At 53.6% G+C, this 18,866-nt stretch overlaps 2 protein-coding genes across 2 annotated transcripts; both read left to right on the top strand.

Annotated features, from left to right (window-relative positions):
• The first annotated feature begins 8,985 nt into the window (after window positions 1-8,985).
• LOC126986696 (uncharacterized) lies at window positions 8,986-13,247 on the top strand. The gene is made up of 2 exons (XM_050843052.1): window positions 8,986-9,319; window positions 9,603-13,247. Exon 2 carries the CDS (start codon window positions 10,284-10,286, stop codon window positions 12,504-12,506), a length of 2,223 nt encoding a protein of 740 aa, XP_050699009.1. The 5' UTR covers window positions 8,986-9,319; window positions 9,603-10,283; the 3' UTR covers window positions 12,507-13,247.
• Window positions 12,870-16,477, top strand: LOC126986557 (uncharacterized). The gene is made up of 3 exons (XM_050842824.1): window positions 12,870-13,019; window positions 13,672-13,854; window positions 14,039-16,477. Exons 1-3 carry the CDS (start codon window positions 12,870-12,872, stop codon window positions 16,475-16,477), a joined length of 2,772 nt encoding a protein of 923 aa, XP_050698781.1.
• Window positions 16,478-18,866: the final 2,389 nt, after the last annotated feature.

Below are 18,866 nucleotides of genomic sequence, written 5' to 3'. Positions count from 1 at the left end.
CCCTTCCCCTATCCACCAGTCCCATTACCAATCCGTCCCCTATCCACCAGTCCCATTAACAACCCTTCCCCTATCCACCAGTCCCATTACCAATCCTTCCCCTCTCCACCAGTCCCATTATCATTCATTCCCCTCTCCACCAGTCCCATTACCAATCCTTCCCCTATCCACCAGTTCCTTTACCAACCCTTCCCCTCTCCACCAGTCCCATTACTAACCCTTCCTCTATCCACCAGTCCCATTACCAATCCTTCCCCTATCCACCAGTCCCAATACCAACCCTTCCCCTCTCCACCAGTCCCATTACCAACCCTTCCCCTATCCACGAGTCAAATACCAATCCTTCCCCTATCCACAAGTCTCATTACCAACCCTTTCCATATCCACCAGTCCCATTACCAATCCTTCCCCTATTCACCAGTCCCATTACCAACCCTTCCTCTATCCACAAGTCCCGTTACCAATCCTTCCCCTATCCACCAGTCCCATTAGCAACCCTTCCCCTCTCCACCAGTCCCATTACCAACCCTTCCCCTATTCACCAGTCCCAATACCAATACTTCCCCTATCCACCAGTCCCATTACCAACCCTTCCCCTCTCCACCAGTCCCACAACCAATCCTTCCCTTATCCACCAGTCGCATTACCAAACCTTCCCCTATCCACCTGTCCCATGACCAATCCTTCCCTTATCCACCAGTCCCATTACCAACCCTTCCCCTATCCACCAGTCCCATTACCAATCCTTCCCTTATCCACCAGTCCCATTACCAACCCTTCCCCTATCCACCAGTCCCATTATCAACCCTTCCCCTCTCCACCAGTCCCATTACCAATTCTTCCCCTCTCCACCAGTCCCATTACCAACCCGTCCCCTATCCACCAGTCCCATTACCAGCCCTTACCCTATCTACCGGTCCCATTACCAACCATTCCCCTATCCACCAGTCCCATTACCAACCCTTCCCCTATCCACCAGTCCCATTACCAACCCTTCCCCTATCCACCAGTCCCATTACCAACCCTTCTCCTATCCACCAGTCCCATTACCAATCCTTCCCTTATCCACCAGTCCCATTACCAACCCTTCCCCTATCCACCAGTCCCATTATCAACCCTTCCCCTCTCCACCAGTCCCATTACCAATTCTTCCCCTCTCCACCAGTCCCATTACCAACCCGTCCCCTATCCATCAGTCCCATTACCAGCCCTTACCCTATCTACCGGTCCCATTACCAACCATTCCCCTATCCACCAGTCCCATTACCAACCCTTCCCCTATCCACCAGTCCCATTACCAACCCTTCCCCTATCTACCAGTCTCATTACCAACCCATCTCCTATCCACCAGTCCCATTACCAATCCTTCCCTTATACACCAGTCCCATTACCAATCCTTTCGCTATCCACCAGTCCCATTACCAATCCTTCCCCTATCCACCAGTCCCATTACCAATCCTTCCCCTATCCACCAGTCCCATTACCAACTCTTCCCCTTTCCACCAGTCCCATTACCAACCCTTCCCCTATCCACCAGTCCCATTACCAATCCTTCCCCTAACCACCAGTCCTAATACCAACCCTTCCCCTCTACAACAGTCCCATAACCAATCTTTCCCTTATCCACCAGTCCCATTACCAACCCTTTCTCTATCCACCAGTCCCATTACCAATCCTTCCCCTATCCACCAGTCCCGTTACCAACCCTTCCCCTATCCACTAGTCCCATTACCAACCCTTCCCCTCTCCACCAGTCCCATTACCAATCCTTCCCCTATCCACCAGTCCCATTACCAACCCGTCCCCTATCCACCAGTCCCATTACCAACCCGTCCCTTATCTACCGGTCCCATTACCAACCCGTCCCCTATCCACCAGTCCCATTACCAACCCGTCCCCTATCCACCAGTCCCATTACTAATCCTTCCCCTATCCACCAGTCCCATTACCAACCCGTCCCCTATCCACCAGTCCCATTAACAACCCTTCCTCTCTTCACCAGTCCCATTAACAATCCTTCCCCTATCCACCTGTCCCATTACCAAACTGTCCCCTATCCACCAGTCCCATTACCAATCCTTCCCCTATCCACCAGTTCCATTACCAACCCGTCCTCTACCCACCAGTCCCATTACCAGCCCTTACCCTATCTACCGGTCCCATTACCAACCCTTCCCCTATCCACCAGTCCCATTACCAACCCTTCCCCTATCCACCAGTCCCATTACCAACCCTTCCCCTATCCACCAGTCCCATTACCAACCCTTCCCCTATCCACCAGTCCCATTACCAGCCCTTCTCCTATCCACCAGTCCCATTACCAATCCTTCCCTTATCCGCCAGTCCCATTACCAACCCTTTCGCTATCCACCAGTCCCATTACCAATCTTTCCCCTATCCACCAGTCCCATTACCAATCCTTCCCCTATCCACCAGTCCCATTACCAACCCATCCCCTTTCCACCAGTCCCATTACCAACCCTTCCCCTATCCACCAGCCCATAACCAATCCTTCCCCTAACCACCAGTCCCATTACCAACCCTTCCTCTCTCCAACAGTCCCATAACCAATCCTTCCCTTATCCACCATTCCCATTACCAACCCTTCCCCTATCCACCAGTCCCATTACCAATCCTTCTCTTATCCACCAGTCCCATTACCAACCCTTCCCCTATCCACTAGTCCCATTACCAACCCTTCCCCTCTCCACCAGTCCCATTACCAATCCTTCCCCTATCCACCAGTCCCATTACCAACCCGTCCCGTATCTACCAGTCTCATTACCAACCGGTCCCCTATCCACCAGTCCCATTACTAACCCTTCCCCTATCCACCAGTCCCATTACCAATCCGTCCTCTATCCACCAGTCCCATTAACAATCCTTCCTCTCTCCACCAGCCCCATTAACAATCCTTCCCCTATCCACCTGTCCCATTACCAAACTCTCCCCTCTCCACCAGTCATATTACCAATCCTTCCCCTATCCACCAGTCCCATTACCAATCCTTCCCCTATCCGCCAGTCCCATTACCAACCCTTCCCCTATCCACCAGTCCCATTAACAACCCTTCCCATTTCCACCAGTCCCATTACGAATCCTTCCCCTATCCACCAGTCCCATTACCAATCCTTCCCCTATCCACCAGTCTCATTACCAACCCTTCCCATCTCCACCAGTCCCATTACCAATCCTTCCCCTATCCACCAGTCCCATTACCAATCCTTCCCCTATCCACCAGTCTCATTACCAACCCTTCCCATCTCCACCAGTCCCATTACCAATCTTTCCTCTATCCACCAGTCCCATTACCAACCCATGCACGCGCGTGCCGGCGCTCTCAAATACCGTGACGATGCCCGCCTCGCGAAAAATCTCCCGGCTGAGACGCACCGCCTTCACGTCCCGCTGTGGCCGCATGGCCTCGACAAACTCCCTGATGAGCCAGCTGGTGGGCAGGTTTGGGTGCTGCACGATGAAGCTCATGAGGGCCAGGCAGTAGTACTGGCACGTGGCGACGCCCACGCCCTGGATGCCGGGCCGCTCGAGAAGGTAGTGAACGCGACTCGTGCCGGAGCGGGTCACGGCCGCCATCACCTCGGGGGTCGGGGCGGTGGCAAAGTTGCTGTCAAAGAAGCAGTATTCTCCGTCGAGGCCGCGGTAGAGCAGCACGGCGTGCACCATGGCATCGGTGCACGGCTCGGGGGGGGCAGTAGAGGGAGTGGGGTGGCCACTCCCTCACCCACAGCTGCACTCCCCGGCCAGGAGACAGCTTGAAGGAGTGTTTCTCGGCGGGAGGGACGTAGCGGAACCTTCCGACAAGACGGCCTCGGCCAGAGTCCAGCAACTCCATGAGCTCTCCACAATGCATGACCCGTACGCGCCGCAGGGCCGCGAAGTACTCCTGCACTATTGTGACGTCGTCTGTCGTGTTGGCCATCGCGCGGGGTGGTGTCGCTGGGCGAGGAGGAGGTCCGCTCCGGTGGTCACACATGAGAGGCAGCTAACACGGAAAATATGTCTACACCTAACCAGCACCATTCAGCCGGTGCCAGTCACACACGAGAGGCAGCGAACCCGAGCAATACTCTACACCTAACCAGCACCGTTCAGCCGGTGCCAGAGTGCCTCATCGCCGCCGCGGGAGGGAGCAGCGGGAGTAATTTCAGAAAACATTTGTATTACTTTCCCTTGCTCATCTGTTACACAAGCTAGGTAAATTTTCTTCACGCCATTAGACTAAGAAGTGATTGTACAACTATAATACATCTATAAAGACTCAAAGGGGTTAAAAAATAAGGCAGTTTTGGCGAGCAGAAGTCAGAGAGTATCACTAAATGTTTATTCGACTCTTACAAATCCTTCCTTTTCTCCTCTTATATCGCACTTTTGCTAAAATCTTAAGGTACCATCGCGTTCAGGGGAATTTCATGTGCAAGAACAAACGTCTTAGTTGTAAATTGGTTCCATAATTGCTGCAAATCTCAATGAAAAGTAAAGTGCTGTATAAACTTTCAATGTTATTCTCTGACTTCAACTCGCTGTAATGACCAGGTTTTCTTTCCCTATCGAGTTTTGTGATGGTATGCTGGGTATACAATTACTGCTGGACACGAAAATGTTGACAAAATTTACCTGTCTCAAGTAACAGATGAGTTAAGTAAAGAAATGTGAACAGATTTTATTTCTCATTAACGACTAGTGCGGCGGGCGGCGCGGGATGACGTCAGCAGGCAGTGGAGGAGTACCCCCCAGTGATAAGGCTTGTGTGTCTGTCCCTTCCTCCCTCTCCCCACCTCTCTCTCTCTCTCTCTCTCTCTCTCTGTGTGTGTGTGTGTGTACACACACACACACACACACACACACACACACATATATATATATATATATATATATATATATATATATATATAGAGAGAGAGAGAGAGAGAGAGAGAGAGAGAGAGAGAGAGAGAGAGAGAGAGAGAGAGAGAGAGAGAGAGAGAGAGAGAGATGTATATAATTCAGGTGACCGTTACAAAACTACCGTCTTATATCTTTACTTTCCTTTCTTTCTAAAGCTGTTGGATCAATCCTTAAACGGAAAATTTCAAGCTTTCAAATTCCGGCCTTTCTGATCGCCAGCTTGGGCTCCGCAAAAGCTGTTCCACTGGTGATCTTCGCGCCTTCCCAACTCACTCCTGGTCAGCCTCTCTTAGCCGTTTCGGTGAAAATTTTGCTGTTGCTTTAGACATTTCGAAACCTTTAACAGATCTGGCACAAACCTTTGCTTTCTAAACTACCATTCTACGGATTCTATCCTTCTCTCTGTACCTTTATCTCCAGTTTCCTTTCTGGCCGATCTATCGTCGCCGTGATAGGCGGTCACTGTTCACCCCCCAAAGTTTAGGGCAATCAGCAGTGGTGTTCCGCAGGGCTCTGTTCTATCTCCCACTCTCTTTCTGTTGTTCATTAATGGTTTTTCCAAAAACTATCCTATCCACTCACATGCTGACGACTCTACTTTGCATTATGCAATCTCACTTATCAGATGACCCGCCCTACAGGAGTTACAAGGCTCTAGGCTCTGTTTTGGCCACTTTTCACTTTCATCTTCGCATGAACAGCGATTAGCGGGCTTTTCTTTTTACACCTTTTTCTGTTGCCCTTGAGCTGATTCCTTATCTGTAAATAAATAAATAAATAAATCTTCCCTCTCATTCAACCCTCCCCCAACACACCACCTTACTCATGTCACCTCATAACCCCTCTACCCGCTCCCTCACACCCCACCCGCCCGCCTCCCCATAAACCTTCCCACCAAAGATCCTTCGTCTACCCTTCTGCTCTCCTCCCGCCTCCGTTTTCTCTGACATAGCAGTTGCAGGATACGTCTTAAGGGGATAGGAGAGGAGGACAGCAGGATTTTGATTAAAGCTCCTACTTCTCCTCGTCCTTTTCCTCCTCCTTCTCCTTTTCTTTTTTCTTCTTCTCTTCATCATCATCATCTTCATCATCTTCCAACCTATTTTTTCATGCTTTTTTTGTTTTGTTTTAGAAGTAGTAGTAATAGTAGTTATTGTAGCAGTAGCAGTAGTAGTAGTAGTAGTAGTAGTAGTAGTAGTGGCAGTAGTAGTAGTAGTAGTAGTGGCAGTAGTAGTAGTAGTAGTAGTAGTAGTGGCAGTAGTAGTAGTAGTAGTAGTGGCAGTAGTAGTAGTAGTAGTAGTAGTAGTAGTAGTAGTAGTAGTAGTAGTAGTAGTAGTAGTAGTGGCAGTAGTAGTAGTAGTGGCAGTAGTAGTAGTAGTAGTAGTAGTGGCAGTAGTAGTAGTAGTAGTAGTAGTAGTAGTAGTGGCAGTAGTAGTAATAGTATATTAGAATACCTGGCTTGCCTCCCTTTACCTTGGGGAGGGCCAGATTCTACGGGTGACGGATGACCGGCGGGTTCACCCGCTTAAGTAACCTCAGTTTTCACTTTAAGTAGCATTTTCAGTTCAGGGTTCGAGCTATTCGTCGGACTCGTCAGTTCAATTTGAAAATGTTACTTAAGCGGTATAAGGATTTTGCCTCAGGACCGTCTCACATGTCACTTGAGGCAAAACTGAAATGGGATCGTCCGTATAAGCGGGCTAAGCTGATGGAGATGATTATTATTATTACTATTATTATTATTATTATTTTTATTATTATTATTATTATTAACTATTATTATTATTATTATTATTATTAATATTATTATTATTATTATTCCCTCACCGGTCCGTTTTCTGTGACATGGTAAACTCTTGTATAGTACGCCTTCGTGTTGCATTGTTCGTGGGAGCAGATCGCTGCATCCCAAAGGGACCACACTACTTTTTCAATCTCCCAAAAGATGAAGTTACAAATAATACACTTTTTGGATTAGTTTTTTTTATTAGATCCTAAGCTCATTCAACAGTTTATTATTGTGTATAATTTCATTAGGCATATATGTACTGTACACAAATAAATCATAAGGCTGTAGCCTCGTTACATAGCACAACGGAAGCTGCCAAGCTGCAGAGGGAAGGAGCTCACTGAGCTTAGCTGCACTGGGCACCATGCTCTATACCCAAGACTTAGGTGAACAAATACTTTTATTAAAGAGCAATGTGAACCCAGGATTGTATGTGAATGCACATGCCCTATAGTCATGCTTATTATTATAGGAGTGAATTGTCCTAATAACCAGGGGAAATTAATGCAGAGGGCACTAAAACAGTTCTGAAAATGCATTCCAGCATCAGAACCTACTTAGACGTTCACTGCTACATTACATCAGGATACCCTTAAATTCTCTCTCTCTCTCTCTCTCTCTCTCTCTCTCTCTCTCTCTCTCTCTCTCTCTCTCTCTCTCTCTCTCTCTCTCTCTCTCTCTCTCTCTCTCTCTCTCTCTCTCTCTCTCTCTCTCTCTCTCTCTCTCTCTCTCTCTATCTCTCGCTCCCTTCTAAGCAGTGACATCACTTAGAATGCGCAGAGAGGTGGGGTAGAGGGTATCCAGACAACCTGGTGTTTCTTCTACCATGACTCAGCTGCCCCTGGTCCCTCGCGACGAATTCAGAAAACGGCTGATGGTGGTGGTGGTGGTGGTGGTGTTAGCATCTCGCTCCGCTCTCCCTCACGGGCGACGAAAACTGGAAGCGTCTGATGGTGAAGATGGTGGTGGTGGTAGTGATCTCGCTCCGCTCTCCCTCACCGGCGAGCGACGAAATCTGAAAGCGTCTGTTGGTGGTGATGGTGGTGGTAGCATCTCGCTCCGCTCTCCCTCACCGACGACGAAAACTGGAAGGGTCTGATGGTGGTGGTGGTGGTGGTGGTGGTAGCATCTCGCTCCGCTCTCCCTCACCGACGACGAAAACTGGAAGGGTCTGATGGTGGTGGTGGTGGTGGTGGTGTTAGCATCTCGCTCCGCTCTCCCTCACGGGCGAGCGACGAAATCTGAAAGCGTCTGTTGGTAGTGATCTTGGTAGCATCTCGCTCCGCTCTCCCTCACCGGCGAGCGACGAAAACTGAAAGCGTCTGATGGTGGTGGTGGTGATGGTGGTGGTAGCATCTCGCTCTGCTCCCCCTCACGGGCGACGAAAACTGAAAGCGTCTGATGGTGGTGGTGGTGGTGGTGGTAGTGATGGTGGTAGCATCTCACTCCGCTCTCCCTCACCGGCGACGAAAACTGAAAGCGTCTGATGGTGGTGGTGGTGGTGGTGGTGTTAGCATTTCGCTCCGCTCTCCCTCACCGGCGAGCGACGAAAACTGAAAGCGTCTGATGGTGGTGGTGGTGGTGGTGGTGGTGTTAGCATTTCGCTCCGCTCTCCCTCACCGGCGAGCGACGAAATCTGAAAGCGTCTGTTGGTGGTGGTGGTGGTGGTGGTAGTGTTAGCATCTCACTCCGCTCTCCCTCACCGGCGAGCGACGAAATCTGAAAGCGTCTGATGGTGGTGGTAGCATCTCGCTCCGCTCTCCCTCACGAGCGACGAAATCTGAAAGCGTCTGATGGTGGTGGTAGCATCTCGCTCCGCTCTCCCTCACGAGCGACGAAATCTGAAAGCGTCTGATGGTGGTGGTAGCATCTCGCTCCGCTCTCCCTCACGAGCGACGAAAACTGAAAGCGTCTGATGGTGGTGGTAGCATCTCGCTCCGCTCTCCCTCACGAGCGACGAAATCTGAAAGCGTCTGATGGTGGTGGTGGTGGTGGTGGTAGCATCTCGCTCCGCTCTCCCTCACGGGCGACGAAAACTGAAAGCGTCTGATGGTGGTGGTGGTGGTGGTGGTAGCATCTCGCTCCGCTCTCCCTCACGGGCGACGAAAACTGAAAGCGTCTGATGGTGGTGGTGGTGGTGGTGGTGTTAGCATCTCGCTCCGCTCTCCCTCACCGGCGACGAAAACTGAAAGCGTCTGATGGTGGTGGTGGTGGTGTTAGCATCTCGCTCCGCTCTCCCTCACCGGCGACGAAAACTGAAAGCGTCTGATGGTGGTGGTGGTGGTTGTAGCCGCGGTGCCGCCGGTGTACGCGGCGCCGCGGAAAGGGTTAAAGGTCAGTGGTGTATGTTTACGCGTCGACGCGCTTATCAGGACCGTCTTCGCCCATATATTGGACCTACTAGGGTCAAAGGGTAATGCCTCCTAGGATTAATGTAGGGTAACGTGGGGTTACGGGGTTAATGTGGTGGAGGCGTAGGCCATTACTCGAGGCTTGAGTGTCAACAGGGAACCGTCATCCCGATGGCGGGCTGAACGGAGGACAAGGTAGTAGCAGGCTGGCGTTCATACCGTTAACACGGCGTTGATGGAACTGGAAGGAGTAATCTGACTAACCCCGCATTGTGTACGTATCTCTTTCTCTGTTATCGTCTAGCGTCTAAGTATCTCCTGATTCCACAATATTGTAATACGTTTCCTTAACGTCTAAGGTTATTCTGCCTCCCACAAGTGTACAAGTACATTCATGTTAACGACGAGTGGTACGGGTTGTCCTGCCACGGAATATAAGGATAAAGTTTACATTCATGTTCATATGTCGGACTGTAGGGATTTGCCCCATCCCGGAAAATGTAGAGATAAGGTGTAGTGTACCTCACATTGTAATGTTTCATGATATCGGCTTACAGGTTTGACCACTGTACAATAAACCGTGACGTGAGTTCGACACAGCGGTTTCAGTCATCCTTGGCACTCACTCAACAAGCGCTGGTCACCGCGCTTACAGTCAAACACACAGGGTTTGTGATGCCGCCAAATGGGATGGATTGAGTGAGTTGCAACAGGACAGCGGTACGAGGGCGCCGGACGCTGAGGGAACGGAAGGGCTCGAGGAAGGACTACACGACCCAGGTTGCCCGTCGGTTCGGCGTCGGTGTGGGTATGGTAAAATCTACGGAAGTGTCACTGACTGTTTCGTGTGGTGGGCACTGACGGTTTCGTGTGTAGTAGTAGCGGTTCTGTGTGGGTATGGAAAAACCTACGGGAGTGTCACTGATTGTTTCGTGTGGCGGGCACTGACGGTTTCGTGTGTAGTGGTAGCGGTTCTGTGAGGGTGTGAAAAAACCTACGGGAGTGTCACTGACTGGTTCGTGTGACGGGCACTGACGTATTCGTGTGGTGTTGTGGAAGCGGTTCTGTGTGGGTATGGTAAAAAACCTACGGAAGTGACGTCGAGTGTTTGGTGTTCGGGGTCGTGTGTTGAAAAAGGGGGGAGAGGGGAGTGAACCCCCAACGCACGCCGCCTGTGCAAGACGGAAGTAAGACGTCAAGAACACGAAAACGACATCGACCGTCATACGCCCGCAGTGATGTCACAAGGTAAGACAGACGGGGCATCCAGCCCACTTTCCAACGGGGAAGGAGAGGAGTCTAACGCCTCTAGCGACGCGCACCCGGCGTTCGGCGCTCGCGATGATGAATCTAGCGGTGCTCCCTTGACACCGGTGTTACTGGGAAGCCGCGAGCCCTCGGCCCCTCTGCACGTGACGGACGACACCTCCGGGCCTAAGCCAACCGAACCCGCCACCGAACCCGCCCGCGAACACCCCCTTGCAGGGGGAGTTATGCCCGCCGCTGACTCTGTGCCTGGAGGGGAGTTGGCACGCTTAGTCGCAACGATGATAGACGACCGGTTGAACCGATGGATGAGAGAGGAACGTTTCATAAGGGTGGACCGTACCGCCACAACACATCAAGAGACAGACGGAGAATATGCAGGGTCCTCGAATGAGGAAATAAACACGGGACGCGCCAGTGGGCGCGTTATGCACACTACCAAACCAGACGGAGAATATGCAGGGTCCTCGAATGAGGAAATAAACACGGGACGCGACAGTGGACGCGTTATGCACATTACCAAACCAGACGGAGAATATGCAGGGTCCTCGAATGAGGAAATAAACACGGGACGCGACATTGGGCGCGTTGTGCAACCTACCAAACCAGACGGAGAATATGCAGGGTCCTCGAAAGAGGAAAGATACACGGGACGCGACATTGGGCGCGTTGTACAACCTACCAACACAGACGGAGAATATGCAGGGTCCTCGAAAGAGGAAAGATACACGGGACGCGACATTGGGCGCGTTGTACGACCTATCAACACAGACGGAGAATATGCAGGGTCCTCGAAAGAGGAAAGATACACGGGACGCGACTTTGGGCGCGTTGTGCAACCAACCCACGGGAGGCGCGCAAAGCAGGGTCTTCTCATCGGGGCGGACCGAGGAGGCCCACGAACCCGCAACGACGTAGAGGGAGGAGGTACAACCTCCGATGACGAGGAGGGAGGCACCGGGTGCGCCAAAACCAGGGGCCGGGGAAGCCAAAGGACCCGTCGCGAGGCCCGTCGTGAGACCGACGGGGTAGGATCTAGGTCCAGATCCACGAGTGATGCGGAAAGACGCGGGAAGAGACGTCGGGGTAAGTCCCAGAGCCCCCAGACCAAACGACGTAAGAAAAGAAGGGACAAAACCGGAGCGGGTGGAACTCTACTTGAAACAGTGCGCATGATGCAGGCGAAGCTTCCCACTCTCTATGCGGGCAGTGTTGAGGACTACTGGGCGTTCAAGAGGCAGTTCCAGGAATTCGTCCTCGAGACATCGACGTCAGACATGCATAAACTCAACCAGCTGTACACCAACTGCGCCCGGGAGGTACGGCCACTCATAGCGCATTGCATGGCGCTGTCGTCGGAACAGGGCCTCGCTTCGGCCTTGAAGATCTTGGACGAACGATTCGGCGATGAGAGAGTTTATATGCATCATGCGAGGGAGAGATTGATTAGAGGACCAACGATTTCTGAGAACGACTATCAGGCCCTCTCCCAAATGTGTTCCCAACTGACGTCATACATCTCCTTTGCGGAAAACATTGGTCAGCTTTCGGATATCGACAATACACCCACTATCAGAGACATTCTCCTTCGGCTGGATAGGGCGATGCAGACCCGTTGGAATTCTCGATGGACAGGGAAGAGGGGCAGCCGGCCCCAACGGATTACGGACGTTTTACACTTCATGAAGAAGGAGACTAAGAGAGTTGAAAACAACCTCCTTTTGACGGAAAGACACGGCGCCGAGTTACGGAAACTAAGTGGGGGGGAGACTGACAACGGCAAGGAGGCCGCCGACAAGCAAGGGAAAGCCTACGGGGCAAGGCGGGAAGCCAAAGTGCCAGTCTTTGTAACACAAGGTAGAACCCGGGGGAGGATGGAAGGAGGCAGGTTCGGCAACGACGGATGTCGCTTATGTGGTGACATTCATGCACTCTCCTCGTGTACGATTTTCCGGCTGATACCTGTCGAGCACCGTAAGAGGGTTGTGAGGGCGCAGGGTAAGTGCTTTCTGTGCCTTCGAGACTCTCATCTGGTGAGGGATTGCAGAGCACAGCTTTGTGAGATAGAGAACTGTCGGGGCCGACATTCCAAGTGGCTTCACGAAACCGCAGCGGAAGCTAGACCGCGAAGGGGAGGTGCGACACCAGGGCAACGCGTGTCGGCTGAGGTCTCCCGCGGGGCAAGCGGGAATTGACTAGACCAGGAAGGCTACGTCGCTCACACCACGGCACCGACGACAGGAAACGTGTTACCTATAGTGCCGGTGGTATTGACTGCTGGGGTGACGGCAACGGGGGTGGAGACTTGTGCACTGCTGGACTCGGGTAGTACCCGCTCATTCTGTGTGAGGCGTATTGTTGACAGATTGGGAGTACGAGAGGGAAGAGAAACGATTGTGCTTTCCACTCTTCTACAACAAGAAGTCCAAACAGCCCCTAGTGTCGAACTTGTGGTCACCGGTTTGTTCGGGAGGAGGCCAACACCGGTCAGACTGACTGGGGTCCTCGTTGTAGACTCGTTTCCTGACGGCTTGACGGAGGCCAAGGCGGACCCTGCCATGGCTGCTCTCTGGGAACATCTTAAGGACTTGGCATCCATGCATAAACGTGCCGAGCACCTCTCCGTGGAGTTGTTGATCGGTCAGGACGCCCCCCTGGCCTTGACTCCACTGGAAGTCCGAAGAGGGCGGGACGGGGAACCCTTTGCGGTCAGGACAAAGTTGGGCTGGGCGATAAATGGTCCGCTGCAACGGAGCCGACAGTCCTCAACAAGCTTTAACGCTTTCGTGGAAGAAACGACGAAGATCCCGGATCCGTGTTCTGAAAGGGCCCTGCGGCAGTTTTGGGAAGTGGACGATCGAGAGGATCCGGAGCAACGGGGGAGGTCGGTAGAGGACCAGCTCGTTGTCGAACTGTGGGAAAAGGAGGGAGCGAAGACCATGGGCCATTACCAGTTCGATACCCTTCAGGGACAAGGAACCTGCATTACCAGATAACTCCGCCATGGCTTTACGGCGTCTGGCTGGGCTACGAGCTAGACTGCAGCGTAACGAACACCTCAGGAAACGATACGTGGAAGAAATGGAAAGTCTCATAGCGAAAGGATACGCTGAAGAAGTCATGGACCAGAAGGGCCCTCTGGGGAGAACGTGGTATCTCCCGCACCACCCGGTGCTCAGCCCAACTAAACCCGAGAAGACGCGCATTGTCTTCGACTGCGCGGCGGTGTACAAGGGAGTTGCGCTCAACATGCGAGTCATGCAAGGGCCCGACATGATGAATGATCTTCAGGGCATCTTACTCCGTTTTAGGGAGGGCCGGCTAGCCTTATCCGCAGATATTGAGGCCATGTTTCATCAGGTATTGGTGACACCGCGGGACCGAGATGTCCTAAGGTTCCTGTGGTGGCCGCGTGGGGACGTCGACAGGCCACCTGTCCTGTACCGCATGACTCGCCACCTGTTCGGCGGGGTGTGGAGCCCCGCGTGTGCCGCCTTTGCGCTTCGGAAGACCCTGCAGGGAGGAGGTGTAACGTCGCGCAAGGTAGGGCGGTGCTTCTACGTTGATGATCTCTTGCTGTCCGTCAAGTCCGAAGTTGAGGCAACGAGATGCGTCCGGGACTTGCAAGAGGACTTGCGGCGGGGGGGGTTCCGCCTAACGAAATGGATGTCCAGCTCCGCCAGGGTAATGGTCACGATCCCTCAGGTTGAAAGGTGCCCGTGTTAAGGGTATTGATCTTGCTAGGGATGAGTTGCCGGTGGACAGGGCTCTTGGGGTCCTGTGGGACTTGGAGGATGACAGCTTGCGTATCGCGGTGTCTCCGCCCAACAAACCTCACACGAAAAGAGGCGTTCTCAGCGCCATGAGCTCAGTGTTTGACCCGTTGGGCTTCCTGGCTCCCTTTACCATACGGGCGAAGATGATATTCCAGGACGAAGTACGTCGAAAAGAGGGATGGGATGTACGACTCACAAAGGCGACAGAGGACGGGTGGATCCTTTGGTTGGCGGAGCTCCGGGAGCTGGAGGATTTTCGCATCGCCCGTTACCTTCTACCCCCCCGCTTCGGCCGACTCATGGATGCCCAACTCCACCACTTTTGTGATGCCTCGACCAAAGCATACGCTGTCGTGTCATACGTGCGTCTCCAGGACGACGTCGGATTCGTGCATTGCAGTTTTATTGCAGCACGTACGCGATTGGCCCCTATCAAAACGACCTCCATACCACGATTGGAGCTCTGCGCAGCCGTCCTGGCGGTTAGCTCTGACGCGAAACTCCGAGGGGAAATCTCTCTCCCAATTGAAAGCTCCACCTTCTGGACGGACAGTATGATTGTCCTCCAATACATTGCCAGCCCCTCTCGGCGCTTCCACACCTTTGTGGCGAACCGCCTCGGGACTATCCACCGCCTGTCTTCCCCTCCACAATGGCGTCACGTGAGATCCGAAGAAAACCCGGCTGACGACGCCACACGAGGACTGCCTGCGCAAGTGCTGTTAACGGGTGGCCGGTGGAGACATGGCCCCGCTTTCCTACGCTTGCCCTTGGACTCCTGGCCTCTACTTCCTGGTGACCCCGCGGTAGACCTCGACAATGACCCGGAGGTGAAGCGGGACGTTACCACCCTCACAATGGAGGCGCAGACGCCAACTACGATTGACCAGCTTCTGTCCCGTTATTCGTCCTGGTACGCCTTACAACGGGCTGTAGCCTGGCTCCGCCGGTTTGCTGTCTGGATCAAGGAGGGTCGCCCCAGCGGCCCGGGCTCCCGCCTTGCAGTGACCGAGCTCCAGCCGGCCCGGACGGCCATCCTCAAATATGTGCAAAGGGCCCACTTCCAGGACGACATCGCGGCTCTCCGACGTGGCAGACTCACCAAGAGGAACACACTCTATAGGTTGGAACCAACTCTCGACACCCAGGGCCTTCTTCGCGTGGGGGGTCGGCGTTTGGACGCCTCGGATACCTACTCCCACGATGCCCCTCTTCTCCTCCCTAAGACTCACCATGTGACGGCCCTGATTGTCCGGGACGTCCACATCTTCTTGGCGCGGCACTCCGGGAGAGAACATACCCTGGCATGCTTACGTGGCCAGTACTGGGTGGTCGCGGGCCGCCCCTTGATCGACCGGCTCCTGCGTAACTGTTTCGTTTGTCGCCGGGTGAACAGCAGGCCGCTGGTGCAACGCCAGGGCGAGTTGCCGGTGGAACGGATCGCTGCTGGCAACCCACCCTTCACTCACACCGGGGTCGACTGTTTCGGCCCGTTCGGTGTCACTAGTATGCGGCGATCGGTGAAGCGTTTCGGCTGCGTCTTCACCTGCCTCAGCTCCCGTGCGGCGCATTTAGAGGTCCTGGATTCTCTCGATGCTGCCGCTTTCCTCAACGCCCTCATGCGCTTCATTGCCCGGCGCGGCCCCCCGGCGAAACTGTTCTCCGACATGGGGACCAACTTCCAGCGGGCTGCCAAGGATCTCCACGCCGCGGCCCGGGGCTGGCGGGACGACGCCAGGGTGGAGGAAACCTTACATCGGAGGGCCATCGAGTGGGTCTTCCTGCCGCCTACCGCCTCGCACATGGGCGGCGTGTGGGAACGACAGATCCGTTCTGTCCGCAAGATCCTGTCCTCCATCATTGGCACCCAGCGTCTTGACGACGACCGGCTGCGCACGTTGTTTTGTGAGGTCGAGGCTACTCTCAATAGCCGCCCCCTTACAGCCTCCCCGGGTGATGCTTCTGAGCCTGCGGCGCTTACTCCTGACCATCTTCTGCGTGTCGGGGCTGGTTTCCACTTACCCCGGGAAGAGCGTTCCTTGGGTGACACTTTCCGCCGCCGTTGGACACATGCTCAGGCCCTGGCTGATCGGTTCTGGGTCCGCTGGCGGGCGGAATATCTCCACACCCTCCGCATGCGTCAACGCCGGATTGCTCCCGCCCGCAACCTGCGCGTCGGCGACCTCGTCCTCCTCACCGAACCCCTCCTGCCGCGTAACCATTGGCGTCTTGGCAGGGTTCTTCAGGTCTTCCCGGGTTCCGATGGTTTGGTTCGGAGGGTCCGCCTTCGCACCGGTTCAGGGACTCTCGTTCGCCCCGTCGTCAAACTCTGTCTACTCGAGGGTGATGTCGCTTCCTCTCCGCCCTCGCCTTCGGCCGCTGCACGCTGACGCCTGATGGCTGCTGGTTGCCTTTTTTTGGTTGTTTACGCCGCCCGCGCGCAATCAAGGGGGGAGTGTAGCCGCGGTGCCGCCGGTGTACGCGGCGCCGCGGAAAGGGTTAAAGGTCAGTGGTGTATGTTTACGCGTCGACGCGCTTATCAGGACCGTCTTCGCCCATATATTGGACCTACTAGGGTCAAAGGGTAATGCCTCCTAGGATTAATGTAGGGTAACGTGGGGTTACGGGGTTAATGTGGTGGAGGCGTAGGCCATTACTCGAGGCTTGAGTGTCAACAGGGAACCGTCATCCCGATGGCGGGCTGAACGGAGGACAAGGTAGTAGCAGGCTGGCGTTCATACCGTTAACACGGCGTTGATGGAACTGGAAGGAGTAATCTGACTAACCCCGCATTGTGTACGTATCTCTTTCTCTGTTATCGTCTAGCGTCTAAGTATCTCCTGATTCCACAATATTGTAATACGTTTCCTTAACGTCTAAGGTTATTCTGCCTCCCACAAGTGTACAAGTACATTCATGTTAACGACGAGTGGTACGGGTTGTCCTGCCACGGAATATAAGGATAAAGTTTACATTCATGTTCATATGTCGGACTGTAGGGATTTGCCCCATCCCGGAAAATGTAGAGATAAGGTGTAGTGTACCTCACATTGTAATGTTTCATGATATCGGCTTACAGGTTTGACCACTGTACAATAAACCGTGACGTGAGTTCGACACAGCGGTTTCAGTCATCCTTGGCACTCACTCAACAAGCGCTGGTCACCGCGCTTACAGTGGTGTTAGCATCTCGCTCCGCTCTCCCTCACGGGCGACGAAAACTGAAAGCGTCTGATGGTGGTGGTGGTGGTGTTAGCATCTCGCTCCGCTCTCCCTCACCGGCGACGAAAACTGAAAGCGTCTGATGGTGGTGGTGGTGGTGTTAGCATCTCGCTCCGCTCTCCCTCACGGGCGACGAAAACTGAAAGCGTCTGATGGTGGTGGTGGTGGTGTTAGCATCTCGCTCCGCTCTCCCTCACCGGCGACGAAAACTGAAAGCGTCTGATGGTGGTGGTGGTGGTGTTAGCATCTCGCTCCGCTCTCCCTCACGGGCGACGAAAACTGAAAGCGTCTGATGGTGGTGGTGGTGGTGGTGGTGGTAGCATCTCGCTCCGCTCTCCCTCACGGGCGACGAAAACTGAAAGCGTCTGATGGTGGTGGTGGTGGTGTTAGCATCTCGCTCTGCTCTCCCTCACGGGCGACGAAAACTGAAAGCGTCTGATGGTGGTGGTGGTGGTGGTAGCATCTCGCTCCGCTCTCCCTCACGGGCGACGAAAACTGAAAGCGTCTGATGGTGGTGGTGGTGGTGTTAGCATCTCGCTCCGCTCTCCCTCACGGGCGACGAAAACTGAAAGCGTCTGATGGTGGTGGTGGTGGTGTTAGCATCTCGCTCCGCTCTCCCTCACGGGCGATGAAATCTGAAAGCGTCTGATGGTGGTGGTGGTGATGGTGGTGGTAGCATCTCGCTCCGCTCTCCCTCACGGGCGACGAAATCTGAAAGCGTCTGATGGTGGTGGTGGTGGTGTTAGCATCTCGCTCCGCTCTCCCTCACCGGCGACGAAAACTGAAAGCGTCTGATGGTGGTGGTGGTGGTGGTGGTGGTAGCATCTCGCTCCGCTCTCCCTCACCGGCGACGAAAACTGAAAGCGTCTGATGGTGGTGGTGGTGGTGGTGTTAGCATCTCGCTCCGCTCTCCCTCACGGGCGACGAAAACTGAAAGCGTCTGATGGTGAAGATGTGGTGGTGGTAGTGTTAGCATCTCGCTCCGCTCTCCCTCACGGGCGACGAAAACTGAAAGCTTCAGATGGTGGTGGTGGTAGTGATGGTGGTAGCATCTCGCTCCGCTCTCCCTCACGGGCGACGAAAACTGAAAGCTTCAGATGGTGTTGGTGGTGGTGGTGGTGTTAGCATCTCGCTCCGCTCTCCCTCACGGGCGACGAAAACTGAAAGCTTCAGATGGTGGTGGTGGTGGTGGTAGTGATGGTGGTAGCATCTCACTCCGCTCTCCCTCACCGGCGACGAAAACGGAAAGCGGCTGGAAGTGCCTATGAACGATGGTAGGCTGGTAGCGTCAATTTCATATTGGTGTTACTATTAAATCGATGTTGTTGTGTTGTTGTTCAGCAGACTTTCTTGCTGGTTGCCGTTACCGTTGAGTGTTGGTTTTCGTCGTTGGTCAGAGACTGACTTGTTGGTTAGACTTAATTGTTGGTTACCTCAGATTTTCATCGTTGCTCAGAGACTTATTTGTTGGTTATTGTTCAGTGTTGGCGATCTCAGATTTTCATCGTTGCTCAGAGACTTATTTGTTGGTTATTGTTCAGTGTTGGCGATCTCAGA

The sequence above is a fragment of the Eriocheir sinensis genome, chromosome 62, assembly GCF_024679095.1.
Source record: "Eriocheir sinensis breed Jianghai 21 chromosome 62, ASM2467909v1, whole genome shotgun sequence".
Taxonomy (NCBI): Eukaryota; Metazoa; Arthropoda; class Malacostraca; order Decapoda; family Varunidae; genus Eriocheir; species Eriocheir sinensis.
This window is presented reverse-complemented; position numbering and strand designations above follow the sequence as displayed.